Below are 16,180 nucleotides of genomic sequence, written 5' to 3' on the forward strand. Positions count from 1 at the left end.
GTCAAAGATTCTGTTGGGAGTGATGACATTTTCCTGTCTTCAAGCAACAGGATGACTACAGCTGACTTGGTAGTTTTAGTGCCCATTTGAGAAATGGTTTCCTGCTGCTGTATTGAACAGCTGCTCTTTTCACCTATTGGCTGTGAAGTAGTGTCCTACTTCCGGTGGCCCTTGGCAACCCTCCTCACCCCCAGCTGCTATACAGCACAGGCACAATGCAGAACATTGGAGATAGGGCACTGGCTGCACAGCCAGAAGGGAGCACACGGCTAGTTTAGGCAGCTAATTACTGGAACACTATCCGTAGGAATCCTGTTACCATAGGTGTTGGGCCCTATGCGTAGTTCTCTGGTCAGGACTGCAAGTACTGTTTCTAATATAGTGCAGATTAGAATATAGTTTGACACAGTCATACACTTCAGGTTTATATTTACAGTTTAATAAAAGTATAAATTCAAGTCTCAACATCTGTCTTCTATACTATAAAGGTTTAACAAACTACTTATTAAATAAATTAAGAAAGGTTTAAACAAATGTAGTTTTCTGTTGGCTAAGGGACGTTAAAATAATGTTGTTCTCTACATTGTGAACAGAATGACATAAAATAGCATTAAAGCAACAAAAAGTAAGATTTGCTAATACAAGTGCCCTACTTCCTTCTACTAGATTTGAGGTCAATGCAGCACCTCGCGTCCATTCTCTTAGACAATGAATAACTTAATTGACCTGCTTATAAGACTAGTCATGCTATGAACGTGTTTTGTAGAACGGAGAAAAGGGACAGAGGATACAAAATGATTTAATAACTTTATCATTCAACTTTTCCAGCTGTGCTAAAATAATAGAACACAGAATTACACCATTGTATACCAGAAACTCCTTTGTCACCAAAGCATTGACATTTGCCCTACCTATGACATACAACATTCTTCCTTTACTTTTCGGCATAAAATGCCTCGTTTGTTTTAGTTCCTTATATAAACTGGGTGTTCAAAATCAATGAAAAGTCCTTTGATGGCAAACTCCTGAAAAAAAAAATCTAGCTCATGTGCCACATTATTTTATTAATTATTTTACTATTAATAAACTCTCTAAGATCTTTTTTCCGTGCACATGCACGCACAATTTCAGAAGACCGTTTGTGGAAATAGTTATCCAAATTGTTCTTGGAACTAGCTATTTCACTTTTGAAATACTGCAGCAACTATACAATTAAATAGCCAGCAATTTCTAAATCAGAACAGAAACAGGTATTTTATAAATGTAAGCACGCTTGTCTAAGAAGTCAAGCAGCTCACACTTATTTAACAAATTTATACTTCATTCTATTACACAATCATATGCATCTTTTTTTGAAAGATAAACGTAAGGGATCCAAGACCCGTTTGCTTTTATGGAACTTCCTGATGGCTATGCTTAGGAATTGCAGCACAATCCTATATACCATGGATATTTTTATGTATGCAATGTTTCTGTACCTTCTTTCATCACAAACCATTCCTAAGACATGATTAACTTTGTTCCAGGCAATTTGCAAACTTCTGCATAAAATAAAATAAAAATCTCAACTCAAATTTATATGACACAGATTATATTTACCAAATATAGTATATTCCTGCAAGTAATTCCCTTTGAGTAAATTTAACAGGAATCAAATTGTTAAAGGCAATTTTCTTTCTAATCTAATGTTTCACCACATGCTTATAAGAATTTGTCTGAATTGGAGTTAAATACAAATAAATGGTGTATCTGTTAATTATAAATCCAAAAATTAACTTATTCTCTGCAATCATGCACCATCTAAAATATGTGATTTAATCTTTGGGAGACTATCTACAGCCTACTGCAGAACATTCAGAGCAAGATGCTTTTCCATATCCTCGGATAGCATTTATATTAACCCATCATTGCCTTATCCTCCCTAAACAGCCCCCCAATTTATAGAAATCTCACAGACATATCAAGCACTGTCTTGGTTATTAACTGAATGGTCCCAATGAAGTTTCAGAAAAGAAAAGTTCATGCATACTGCGAAGTCTGCACCAAAATGAGTAATATTCATATTACAGAAGCTATTGTTCCTATTTATCTTAAAACTCTCTGCTGTATATTCCCTTTTTGCAAGGTGGCATTTAAGTCCAATTACTAGACTTAAAATGTTAAATTCTAGCCTACAGATAGAATGGTTTTCTTTTGCAAGTATACAAATAATAACGTCTGTCACCATTCTAAAAACTGTTCTCTCAGTTGAAGGGATTATGGCCGAGATGCTGAAAGCCTCTCAGGCCGAAAGAAGGGCTTGCTATATTATGCAGTGCGTTTTCTTTTCATTACTAGCAACAGCCTGTACTATCTTCAGCACCATCACATTAGGAGTTCTCCCATTTGTGGAGGCGGCTTTTCAGGAGGCCAATTCTAGAAGGCACCCCTGCAATGTATGTGGAGGCTACAAGCAACTTTTGTAATAATCCTCATTCTCCTTTAAACTAATGTGGGACAATAAGAAAACCATACAAAATTATAGGCTTTCAGATTTTAGAGGCATTTTGTAATACTGAAACACTATTCATTTATTGTGCTGATTTTTAAAAATTCCTGTACCTAGCTCCGAGGCTTAGCTTGCTTTTGCAATTTATTACTGACACTACTATGAAAACGTATTTAAAACAAATACAATTTAGAGAATTAAAAATATTTATACATGAAAGCAGCTGACAGTATAAAAATCAACAGTGAAATTAGAGTTCATACATATAAAATAAAAATACCAACAGGAAATTGTCCCTTTAACATAAAGGGGTTGGGGAGGAAAAAAAGGCAAAAGATATAAAAAAGACTGCATTGTTAATTAACCTAAACTTGGTTTAGCTTTCTTGATAGGAGAGGTTGACCACTCAAATACTGATTTGCATTGTCAGTCTAAGCACTTACAATGCAACTCCATAGCATTAGAAATGTTTTCAGGACAAACTTTAGCTGCCACTAAAGCTTATGAAGATTCAATGAGCAAAATGTAGTAATAATATGACAAGCTACTGTAAGACACTTTATATTTTAATACAAAAGGATTCTTCGTTCAATAGCCTTTCGGCAAATAGGACATTCACTCATTCGATCGCCACAAAGCTGACATGTTCCGTGACCACAGAGAAAGATCATATTCTTTAGACGGTCCAAACACACGGGACACATGGTCTGTAAGAGACAAAAATGAAACTAAAGAACTGTCTGGAGACAAATAATAACCAAGTATTATACCTTATTAGCTTACTACGCCTAATGTAAATACCATTTTCAGAAAGTGAGGCTGGTGAAATAAATAGCATAAAAAACTCTGAAGGATACTCATCAACCACCTGCCTTAAAGTAGTGATGCTAAAATTTAACTCAGCGATTAAAAATTCTCAAAGCCCTTAACATACATCTTTAGCGTTCCTCACAGAAAGATACACCAGAATCATTTTGCATTGTATATGGGCTTAGGCCAACGTCACATTTGCTAAATACATTCAAAGTTTTGAAGCAATGCTACAGTCTTCATATTTTTATTATTATGACCATCATTACTAAGGACATAACTGTCTTTGTAAATGACATCTACTTTATACAATTAAAAGGTATAGTGAAACATGAAATAAATCTGTCACACAGAAACAGACTGTGAAGCTCAGTTAAACACTTCTGAAATTTTGGAAACACACAAACCCTTTCAGAATTTCTAATGGCAACGAAAAATGAAATCTCCATCTATTTCTAGATATTATGACCCCTTTGAGTCTGTAGAACTCTGTCCGATGTGATATTAAATAAAAATGGAGGCCATGACTTTATTAGAACGCCCAAGTGCTGTCTGTATCAAAGGAGGCCAGAAAGGAGACTGTTGGTCCTGCCTACAGGACAGAAAGGAAGGCAGAGTCTAGTTTGGATGACTTAGCTGATTTGTCCTTGGAAGGATAGACCATTCAGGAAACTCACTGCTCAGTTGGAGGATCACTGCTGTCCTGAAAATAAGTTTAAATATAAGTTTGGGGGCGGGGAGGGGAACAAACTAAAGGTGGCTTTTGGCTTTTTATCTGCGCATTCATCTTTCTCCCCTCCTTTTTAATAAAAGCATAAAAATTAGGAATGCTTTTGAAAGCAGGACTAGTAGTAGTTTCCTGTGGATTTGTTCTCTTTGGCTCTTGTTCTGTTCTCTGGTGGCGGGGGAGAAGAGACTATGGATTACATCCAGCACTGTACAAACAGTTCCACTCATGCAATGGGATTTCCCCTTCCTCTTCTCTCCCCACGCACCCCCATGATCTGCTCTGCAGTTTACGTAAGAACCATGGCTGTTTATATTTTCTGCAGTGTTTGTGCTAGAAAGTGGGTAGAGGAGAGGAGAGAAAGAATAAGACATGAATAGATGAGGGAGTGCCTTTGCAGTGATTGTCTTAGCAGTAGCACCCTACTGGCACTTTCTTGCTGCCGTGATTCAGAGGGAGCTGAACTCAACACTACTGCCTGTTACTACCATCTTACTTTTATCACTGTTATTTATTTTTATCATCAGCTTTGTGGATAAGGGCTGGGTAACAAAATAGTGGACTAATAGATAAAGGTTGATAAAGTCCAAATAGAAATGTCATTTCTAATAAGGATTTTTTTTATTTAAAAAAACAAAACCCTTTTACATGGCAGGGTTTCACTATTTGCAAAGGTTTAAAACCCATATTCAATCTGCCATAAAGTCTGAAGAAAAGAAATGTAATTCTTTCAAATGATGTGGCTTTTGTCCTACATTCCAATTGTTAAACATACATGAAATGAGTTGCCTTTCCGCAACATACGTCCATGCATCATTTTTAAAAAATCCAGTTTGTGTCTGTGGACATTTAAGTGAAAATAGAAGAAAGAGTACACCCTGAATCTTTTTCCATTATTTATTTATTTATTTATTACTGAACCTAAAAGATGCTTAGGGAGATATTCTAGAGTTGATGACAATAACTGCAGTGCACAGTATGCCTACTATCTATATTCCTTTAATTGTTGTTTTAATTATTGTAACTTGCCCCATGACGTTAAGATGAAGGATTGGTAATAAATTAAAATAACAATAATAATATTCGTAACATAAACCTTTATATTGATAACTTTCATATAATGCCTTAAAAAAAACACAAAGCTTTCATTTGATATTGATCATAAAAGTTATCTATTTCTTTTACCTGTTCCTTTATGTCCTGCAACTGCTGCTGCAATTTCTGTACATCAGCGTTGACATTGGTATTGTCCTTGTCTTTCTGCAGAACAGGAATGTTTCCACTTGCTACACAATGCAGAGAAAAGAAAATGGTGACACGAAATACTTACAAAAGAGCTGAACCAATTTAAAAATTACTACTAGCCCATTAATTGCATCAGAACAATGGTTCCAATGCAATCCATTTCCTGAATCAGGAAGGAGTTTGCAAATTGAAACCACTGCTAAAAGAAGAAAAATAAACAAACTCACCAATGTCATCTGTGGAGTCTTCTGTACCTTTCCCACCACAACACATAATGAAAGGCACTCTTCGCTCTACCACTGCCCGACACTGTACACATTTTTTCATCAGGCTGGCACAATCTGGAGGGGGGGCGGGATTATTCAGAATGATGCAGGTTGTTTGGAATGTAATGAACAGATTAACAAGAAAATATCATAGGGAGCCTAGAACACATAGCACACCCATTTTGCATAGTCCTCACCAGTGAATACTGATTCATCCAAGTTAGGAACTGGAGACAGTTTATCATCTAGCACAAGATAGTTCCAAAAAGGTATGCTCCCCCCACCAGCACCTACAATCAGTTATTCGCTTTTATAAGCAAAGGGATGAATCTCACACCAATCTGGGACTAAGCTTTTCCTCTTCTCTGGTAAGGGGGTGGGCAGAACACCCCGTACACATTTGAGTGTGACAAACTCAGAAATGGACTTTTATATTTTAATACATCCATCTTCCAATAAACTCGATCTATTTCAGCAAGTGAATTTAATCATCTTATTCCACAGAACAATTGTTAGCCACCAAAAGAACTTACTTTCACAAGCACACATGTGTCCACAAGGCTGAAAGAGCACAGCTGCTTTTTTGTCTGAACATACTACACATTCTTCAATCTACAAAGAAAAATTACATAACTCTTCAACTTTTCATAAAGAAGCTTTTAGTTTCTCAATTGTAGCTCAGTCAGCTTAATGTCTGTTCTGGGTACATTAGTTCAAAATATGATTAAATATAACACTATCAAGCATATAGAATAACACGTCTTGCTAGGAAGACACAACGGCTCCAGTCTCACAACATTTTAACATTATTTGAGTATGTCAGCACTTAGGAAAGGATGATCTGATAGACACAATACGCTTGTATTTTTTTTAAAAAAAAAGCTTTTCACAAATCCCTCACAAATACTGAGTTAGCTTAGCAACAGATTGGAAACTGATTAAAAAAAGAATGGATAAATGGACAGTCCTCACAGTGGAGTGAGGTGAGGCAGGGTCTCCCAAGCAACCAGTGGTTTTTAATTTTTCATAAATGATTTGGAGTTAAAGAGGAGCAGCAAGGTGGGCAAATCTGCAGACACCAAATTCTTCAGGGTAGTGAAAACCAAAGGAATCTGCAGAGATGCAAAAGGATGTCTCCCAAAACTGTAGACCTAGTAAAGGTGCAGAGAAAGTCGATCAAAATAGTTATGAGGGTGGAGCACATTCTGTACAAAGGAAGGTTTAAAGTTGGGGGCGGGGTTTAGTTTCAAAAGGCAACCAGTGAGAGTTGGAAAAGGGTTATAAAATTCTGCAAAGCATGCAGAAAGTGGACAGAGATTTTTTTCCCTTTTACTCATAACACCAGAACTTGGGATCATCTAATGAAAACAATTGGCAGAGGATTTAGCACAGTCAAAAGTAATTCTTAAGAATGTAACACTCTGCTGCTTAGGACTATGACCCAGACTGTCATTTGCTTAAGCGTTTCTGCTGTTTGATTCTAAGAGCATCATTTAAAATGTTCTAAGTTTAAAATGGTGCATAAACACTTATATTTTAAGATATGTCATACTAAAATGAGCTGGAAATAAAAGCACGCACCTTTGTCCTGGACTGAACTTGTTCTTTGCAGATAAGGCATTTCTTGACTCTTGGTGAACAGAGAGAACAGGTAGCAATATGCCCACATGGACCAAATAGAGTATCTCTCTTCATATCAGAACATACCATGCATTCTTCTAAGGTTTCTGAATCATTGCTGATCATAGAAGGGCTCCGGGAACCAACCTGACCACTAAACACAAATATTCATTGAGATATTATATAAATATTCAACATAATGTGCATAGTTCACCTAACCAGCCATGTTAGTGGAAGCTGTGTACAATGACTTCCACATGCATAACAGGGCTTTCCCCTCCTCTCCACCTCCTGCATCCCCCAAAATTTGCTTGGGATGTGTGTGTTTTGGGAAAACCCCTAGAAGAGAGTACATGGGAGGGGAGAGGGGGCATCATTCCATCTGGCAAGTTGCAATGCTTTTGCAGGTTAAATGATTAGAAAAACATGGTGTTCAATTCAATGCCCAGGTTGCGAACGTGATCCGTGCGGGAGGCACATTCGCAACCTGCAGTGCCGTGTCTGCGCACGTACGAGTTCTGATTTGGCACTTCTGCGCATGGACAAAGAAAGATTTAGTGCTTCTGCGCATGCGCCGAAACCCGGAAGTAACCCGTTCTGGTACTTCCGGGTTCGGTGCAGTGCTCAACCTGAAAACGCGCAACCTGAAGCGTCTGTAACCCGAGGTTTGACAGTATATGTAATCATTTGGTTTTTTTGCTTCAAGATTAATATTTACTCATCTGCATTGGAAATTCAGGGGAATAGTAAACAATGCACCCTGCCATTAAGGTTGAAAGAATTAGGTAGAAAAATGTGGCTATTCTGTATAGCTTAAAATCATGCCAAGGGCAAAAAACCTTAAGCTTGGTAAGTATATAATTATTTTATTTTTTTACATTCCTCCTGGACTGTTTTAACACTTACGAGTGCCACTGACATTTAGTAAAAATGGAAAACAAATAGCAGAAGAATATCTTCATTAATACTTCTCAAAATGTCACGAAGTGTGCATGCAAAGCTGAATTCATCAAAACTCAATCAGGCTAGATATTATGCAAAAAAAACCTGACAAACAAATAAGATCATTTAACATCCAGCTTGTTTTACTTAATGTCTAGCATATGAAGAATTCCAATAGACTCAAAAGCCTTCCTTTATGGCTTTTCAAATGGTCTTAATAAATATATTACAGAACAGTTTCTTTTCTGAGGTTCCCCTCCCTTAACAGGAAAACATGGCTATATGCACTTTTGACTGACATTTAGTTAAATTTATGTTGGAAAACTGGCAAAACCTTGGATTATTATTTAAATGTTTCAAAAACCTGTGAGGCCCACTGAAGAATAAAGAGGCAACAGCTGGGATCTAAAGTGCTGCATACAGAGTTCAGACTGGGCACAGGAACCTTTACCTCATTCCTTCAATTGGCAAGTTTCCTAGACAGCTCTAAAATCCAATGCATGGTCAGGGGCTTTCTACACCAATATCCCATGACACAAGGTGCTGCCCCTGGGAGAATATTTGCAACAGTGTGTATGTGGACGGAAGAGCCGATTTTGATCATGGCTCATATTCCAAACTTCCTGACTTCCTGTATGATCTGGAACAGGGAGCATGCATTAAGTAATTTTCTATCTCAAAGTTTTGACCAATTTTGAAATGTTGCTGAGGGCAGCATGCACAGAATAGCCACAGTGAACAGTGAATTCAAAAACGAAAACATTGTGTGAAATATTAAAAGTAAACGGCAAAATAAAATAAATGATTGAAGAAAAGGCTTCCACTTGCCCTGGGGTGGAGAAAACATTTTGGCTCCAGGGGCTGATTTTTTTCAGGCCCCATCCCGCAGGACAACTTGTGGGCAGAATAACTCACCTGTGTATCACATGCCATTATGATGTCATATGGTTGTCCTGCCTGCCCATTCAAATCCCCTGCACATGGTGTACCCCAAGCATTTGAGAACCATAGCTCAAGGTATATATCTTAAGGGGCATTGCCGCCCCATGTGTTGCACCATGGGAATGGAAAGGAGAAAGTAGTCTGCACTTTGCAGGCACTGCCAGCAAGTGGAAATTCTCATTGTCAATGCTTGCAAAATGAACCTTTCTCCCCTGTCGGTCAGCCCTATGCTTGGCGCTTCTCAGAGTGTTCGACATAGGGCTAGCAAAGGCTTCTTTCTCCCCTTCTGATCAAGTGATCGGGAGCAGAGAAAGAAGCCTGAATGAATCCCTCTCAGTCAATGCCTGCAAAACACCAGGGCTGACTGTCTTTGTTGCCAAACTGAGCTGGATTTAACCCCTTGCTTGTCAGCTAAACCAAGGATTGTAATACATTAAAACATTAAGAAACATAAATGAGAACACCACTATTCATTTTAGCCCACATGAAACTAAATATTGTGAGAATGAAAATCTACTTTAATTTTATTTGCTTCTTAGAATTGGGATAAACGTACTTATTTATTTACAAGGTTTCTTACCCACCCTTCACCCCATAACGTCCCAGGGCAGGTTACAACATATATGTGTGTGTGTGTGTGTGTGTGTGTGTGTGTGTGTACTTTATCAGCTGTTCTATAGCAAACAGAAAATTGGAAAGGAAATGTGGGTTAATCCTATTGCGCTGCTACAATACAAACCTGACTTTTTCTTTGTGACATTTAGCCAATGCTTTACAGAGGCTAGGATCAGGACACAAGTCAAGGGGCGACTGACCCTTCTTATTACGAATACCAAGGTCAGCTCCGTTAGCTGCCAGGAAGCAGGCAATAGATGCTGCACTCTTCTTTTCTGCTCCCTGAGTACCCAGTCCCATTATCAACTGAAAGAAAGTAAATTCGCAACTAATGATGTACCTGAAAAATAATATCTTATGAGAAAACAAAACCAACAAGACAAAACTGTATCATTAATAGATCTGAGCAAATACTAGCCCTGAAGTGTAACTTCATGCAGTTAGTTCTTTTCAAAGTTCCTTGAACAGAGTGAAAGATTGTATCGTCTGGTAGTATCAAACACTGCACTTGCAGAGTTCCAGTGGCATAGTGAGTGGAACTACCAGGTTGCCTCAGAAGATGGCGGATGGCGGGTTTTGCTCCGGTTGAGCAGCTCACTTGCTGTGAGAGCTGGGGGGAAGCACAGAGGCAATGTGTACCCCCAAAGAGAGCCCAAAGGATAAATTTGGGCATCTAGCAGTCCAGCGGCATCAAGGTTTTAAAGCTCTCTCAATGCTTTCTGGATCAGGAAGTGTCGCCCTTCCTCTCCCTCTTCCCACATACCATCTAAATCTGCTCCTTAGAGTCCTCCTACCCCATGGAGCTGATTTTGAGTATGCATGGGGAGCTGCAGAGAACATGAGAGGAGGAGGAAATTCCACTGGGAAAGTCCACTGCACTAGTGGAGCAGCAGTGTTGGATAGGATGCATGATGTTGACAGTTCTTTTGTACCAAGCCATTCATCCCACATACCAACCCTTCATGTGCAACTCAGCACAATTCTGGCATTTGCCATCTTTTTAAGTTAAAATCTAACCCTCATCTGCTGTTAACACTACTGCCATTAAAATCATACAATTTCTCTGCAGTTATTTTTTCCTATTGTTCTGCCTCAATGAAATTACTTGAATAATAAAAATTAACTCACTTTCCTAGTATATACAACCACACAGACAAATTTGCTCAAAATACTATCTAAAACGTATATATAAATTCTATTGTCAGTTTCTATCGTTTAGTACAAAGCATACAACTGAAAAGTTAGAAGCCATGCATACTATAATTATTTAGGTCATTTTTGTTCTGGATTACTGCTTGTTAATTCAAATGACATTTTAGGAACTTTTGAAAAGAAATATAAGCTGATTACGAAAATCAGAAATATTTGGGGATTTAAAAAAAATGTTTTTCTACCAAAGTTGTCCATGATAATATGCCAAACTAATTCTCAATTGGCATTTATATTTAATGGAATATTATCTTTAAATAATTGCTTTTCAGAAAACAGAAAGCAGACCAAAACAAAACAGGATCTTGCAACATAATGCAGAGAGAAAGTATAGTAGAGAAGAAATAAATAAATTCAAATTATTTACTGTGTTCTTCGATGGCTCCCAAGCAGTATCTACCTTGCCCACATCTTGCATGTCTTGGAGCTGACGAAGCTGTGACAAAGTATGATGCCTCAGGGCTTCATGGAGGGGTGTATCCCCATCTTTATCCTGAATATCCAGTTTAGCACCTGCACGAACTAGAAGCTGAGGAGAAACAATTCAACATTTTGAACATTTCTTTTCGCACATAATGAGTCATAGACACATTAGAAACTCTGAAGTGCACAATAGCACATAAATTTGCCATGCAAAGTCACTTTAATTATGTTCAGACTTATTTATATCTTTTACGCTATACAGTGGTACCTCTGGTTACGAACTTAATTCGTTCTGGAGGTCCGTTTTTAACCTGAAACCGTTCTTAACCCGAGGTACCTCTTTAGCTAATGGGGCCTCCCACTGCTGCCGCTGCGCCGCCACCACACAATTTCTGTTCTCATCCTGGGGCAAAGTTCTTAATCCGAGGTACTACTTCCGGGTTAGTGAAGTCTGTAACCTGAGGTGTTTGTAACCCGAGGTACCACTGTATACTTTAAACTCTGTTTTTACCAAATCTAATTTTAATCTCAGGAAATATAACTAGCACACAATTTGATATGTCAGAGTTAAGTAACAAGCAGATAAGAATGGGCTGCATCTAATAGTTGAGTGGCTGGGGAAATGCAGCCAGATGGGCAGGGTATAAATAATAAATTAATTATTATTATTTTATTATTATTATTAATTATTATTATTATAGTTGCATGACCAGAAGGCAGCTCAGACAACCAAACTTGCTCTTCCTCTTTCGCTGCAGTCCTAACACCCCCTCCAAAGTCTCTCCATGGGGTTGGGAACAGGGCTCCAGAACAGTGCAGGCCACAATGTACAGGCGGAGTGAGACTGCACTGTGCAAGGTCCCCCCATCTGATTTCAGATTATTTTCCCCACCTCCCACTATTCAGGAGTCTATTTAGTGAGGCTTATCAGGAAATACAAAGGCTACAGAGAGGGAAGAGGCAAAGAGATAGGTGGCACAAGCTGTCTTCCATTCATGCAACCATTAGGACACAACAAAAAGAGTGTTCTATCAGCAGCTGCTTCAATTCAGTGATATTGTAAATATATATTTATTTCATTTGACCGACATCACCTCTGATGCCTCCCTATTTCCAAATTCAGGAATATTAATATAGTTGGGATAAAATGGAGGCAAAATACAAGTTTGCTGTGAAAATGTATGGAGTACAAGCTCAGCTCAGACATTGCACTACACCATAGCTTAGCATGATAGGAAAAAACTACAACAAGCCTTGGGCTTGTGTGCTCCTGAATCATCCTCTGGGACAGCCACAAGGCATAATTCAGAAGTGTTGTTGTGCAAATCAATCAATGTACCCTACTTTTCAATCTACAATAGAACTAGCGAGAATATCGAAAGCAAGTGTATATTTCATTTTTTTAATGTTAATACAGCAACAGACAGTATGTGTTTGAACAGAATTTAAGCATGATATATACTAGAGAGAATGAGCAAGCATATATATTGCAGGGTCCACACAACAAGAATTGTGTGCTTGTGGCCTGGTAAAAGAAAAAAGCACCCAATTGTGCAACTGTAACCTACAGTCTGAGAAACTGCCTTATGGTCTACTATTGGTACCTTACCCGCACTATTTGGGTGTGCTGCCGCTCTACAGCAAGGTGCAGTGCAGTTTGTTGATTTACATTCTGGATATCCAGGTTAGCATTGCCCTGAAAAAGATGTTTCAGTTGTTACTTATTAACATTAAAACCAACAAGAAATCCTGAACTGGACCTTTTCTTGGTCCCAAAAGCCAAAAAATATTTCATCTACATATTAGTTCATGAGGCTAAAACCGAATGAATATCTAACTATTTATAATAGCATACATTAAATATTGATCATGTGACATGAAAACCGCATTAGATCTTTCCATTAGTCATCTTTAAAACCCAATTTATACATAAGAGCATAACACTACTTGCAAATGGAATTAATGTAACAACCCTCAAAATGTCTTACTAGATTAGACATTCAGTTGGTAACTTTCCCACTTGCTTACAATAAGGACAGCTGCTTCTGAATGAGCACCTTACCAAATGTGCAACTTAAGCTACACTGGGGCTAGCTGGTAAAATAGAGTGGGGGAGCCTTTCTTCCTGCAAGGCTAGCTAGTGTGCGGCGGCTGTGAAAAGTGCAAATTCCATGCATTAGTAAAGGAATTAAAACTGCCAGCATTATTATGCAGTTATACAAATTTATGGTGTGACCATATTTGGAATACAGTTCTTGTAGCCTCACCTCAAAAAGGATATTGTAGGGGTTAGAAAAGGTTCAGAAAAAGGTAACCAAAATGATCAAGGGGATTGGGCAACTTCCTTGTGAAGAAAGGTTGCAGTACTTTGGACTTTTTAGTTTAGAGAAAGTGGAGAAAGTGGCCTGGAGAAAGTGGGTAGATAAAAGTTTCCCCCCTCTCTTATAATTACAGAACTCATGGACATCCAATGAAGCTCAATGTGGAAGACTCAAGACAGATAGAAGAAAGTACTTCTTCACGCAGCACACAGTTAAACTCTGGAACTCGCTTCCCCAGGATGCAGTGATGGCTACCAACCTGGATGGCTTTGAAAGAGGATTCAAAAAATCCAAAACAAAAACATGAGAGGGCTATTAAGGGCTACAAGCCAAGATGGCTATGCTCTGCCTCCACAGTTGGAGGCAGCAATGCTTCTCAATAGCAGTTACTAGAAGCCACAGGAGGGGAGAGGGCTCTTGAGTTTGAATCCTGCTTGCAGGTTTCTCACAGGCATCTATCTGGCCAGCCACTGTGAGAACAGGATGCTGGACTAAATGAGTTATTGGTCTGGTCCAGCAGGCTCTTCTTGTGTTCTTACAAGAATGTTAATCACTAAAAATCAGGGTCATCGTAAAATACACTAACATAACATAGAAAGTGTAACTTTGTCATATCAGAATTGGCAAAACAGATCCCTCAGAATATGTGGGTTTTCCACTGATCTACCTCTACAAACACACCAGTGTTGCATGGATTATGGACAGGGCCACAGCTCACTAGAAGAATACATGCTTTGCATGCAAAAGGTCCTAGAGTCAACTTCTGGTATTTCCACAGTTGCCTCAAGTAGCAGGCAATGATAAAAGAACTTTTCCAGACACCATGGAAAGTCAGTGACAGAGTAGACAATACTCATTGTACAAATACTCATGTACAAATGATCTAACTCATTAAAAGGCAAACTGGCATAGAAAAAAAGTTTTGGAGATATCTTTTTAAAAAAATATTGCCAAAGTATATTTAAAAAAAAAACAACCCTTACCTGATGCACCAAAAGTTCTGCCACTTCCACATGATTATTAAGTGCTGCCAAATGCAAGGCAGTATAGCCATCATCTTTTTTCTCATCCACAATCCATGGTCTTGGGAGCTTAGACAGTAACACCCTCATTGCACTGAAATAAAATATAAAGTACTGTATCGTTATCCTGTAATGGTCCAGTGGTCAAGCTGCAGATTTTGGGCAACATTCCACCGGTTTCCATAATGGAAATTCATTCGTGCAAAAGGACTCCTGTTTTTCTTTGTGCCTACTCTAGCATCCGTATACTCCCAAAATCTGTTGAGATTCTTTTCTAAGTAAGTTATTTTTAATCACTTTAGTGAGATTCTTTGAATTTTACTACATTTTCATCCTAACTTTCAAGCTCAATGAGAACTATGCAAAAAGGACATTATTACATTCCAGAAGTAATAAATTATAAACTGTTTCCCAACGTTTATCATGAAGGAAACATGAAGGTGATGTTGTACCAATGTCCTAATTATGCAGTGATATGGGGTTGCCTGAAGAAAGAAAATACTGACTTTCTTTCTTTTTTTACAGAAGTACATATGTAGAATGTCTACTTCCAACCCTGCCCTCAATCTCAGCTTCTTCCCTGCGATTAAGTTACTTCACATCCAGGAATGATGTTCATGCAGCTCATGTACCACCTGGTGTGCTTCAATCTGCTAGACTGACACTACATATTTTCTTCCTATTAACTTATATGAATGGAATTCAGATACAAGATTCTATGGCAGCAACAGTGCTCCACTGCTTTTTTCTTTAGAAAATTTCCCCAGCCTTTAAACTATGATAATTTCCCAAGAACATACAGGGAACCTAGTACTTTGGTTAGAACAGAAGGTGCTGCTAGGGGAGTACAGAAAGGAAATGTATGTGTGTTATACCTTACATATATTTAATTAATTTAATTAATATATTTAAACAGTGGAGGGACCTAGGCAGGAGAATCCAAACATGGGGTGCCACCAGAGAAAATGGCCATTATCTATCTAATTATCATCCATCTAACATTTGCAGGTTGCAACATGGAAAAAGGCATGTACAGGTAATACCAGGGAGTCCTTGTGATATAGCTAAGGTTAAATAATTCTTATTTGTCAATTATTTTATATTGCACTTACATATTGTATTTCCAACACATTATTCCTTTCAAGTATTTTAAAACATTTAATAAGGGATGCTGTCCCCCACATCCTCTCTACCCCCTTTTCTGAATGTCTGCAAGTTGGAGTTTCCTGCAATAGCAATTACCATCCTTCCCTTCAGCAGTCCTCCCATAAATGGAGAGCTGTGATTACAGGAATGCTGCATAGAAATTACTTGTTTGAGGTCCATCTGATTGGAGTCCACCAATTGCTTGCAATAAGGTATTTTATCAACAGATGAATAGGAAATACCATCTTTTTAGCCATGTTTAATATATTGTTTTGTCTGCTGTTTTCACTATTCATAAGATATACTGCAGTATTTCCTAAACTCAACTGCCCTTGCACTATGAAAGATTTTAAAATAAAACTAAGCACAGTTTTTCCATCTTGCTTATTAACAGATTTAGGTTC

The 16,180-nt window shown here is 38.1% G+C and overlaps 1 protein-coding gene across 2 annotated transcripts in view; it reads right to left on the bottom strand.

Annotated features, from left to right (window-relative positions):
• Positions 1-417: 417 nt before the first annotated feature.
• Positions 418-16,180, bottom strand: part of MIB1 (MIB E3 ubiquitin protein ligase 1) — a 42,497-nt gene continuing 26,734 nt past the window's right edge. Inside the window, exons 13-22 of one of the 2 annotated variants that reach the window (XM_028737200.2) lie at positions 14,592-14,724; positions 12,897-12,983; positions 11,232-11,393; positions 9,780-9,961; positions 7,118-7,310; positions 6,070-6,148; positions 5,498-5,611; positions 5,211-5,311; positions 3,976-4,001; positions 418-3,195 (exon numbers count right to left, since the gene is read on the bottom strand). In XM_028737200.2, the coding sequence (XP_028593033.1) occupies positions 3,165-3,195; positions 3,976-4,001; positions 5,211-5,311; positions 5,498-5,611; positions 6,070-6,148; positions 7,118-7,310; positions 9,780-9,961; positions 11,232-11,393; positions 12,897-12,983; positions 14,592-14,724 (1,108 nt within the window). In that variant the 3' untranslated portion in view covers positions 418-3,164. The remainder of the gene's footprint in view (positions 3,196-3,975; positions 4,002-5,210; positions 5,312-5,497; positions 5,612-6,069; positions 6,149-7,117; positions 7,311-9,779; positions 9,962-11,231; positions 11,394-12,896; positions 12,984-14,591; positions 14,725-16,180) is intronic. The other variant, XM_028737199.2, reaches the window with a different exon arrangement.

Source organism: Podarcis muralis, chromosome 8, assembly GCF_964188315.1.
Source record: "Podarcis muralis chromosome 8, rPodMur119.hap1.1, whole genome shotgun sequence".
NCBI classification, from domain to species: Eukaryota; Metazoa; Chordata; class Lepidosauria; order Squamata; family Lacertidae; genus Podarcis; species Podarcis muralis.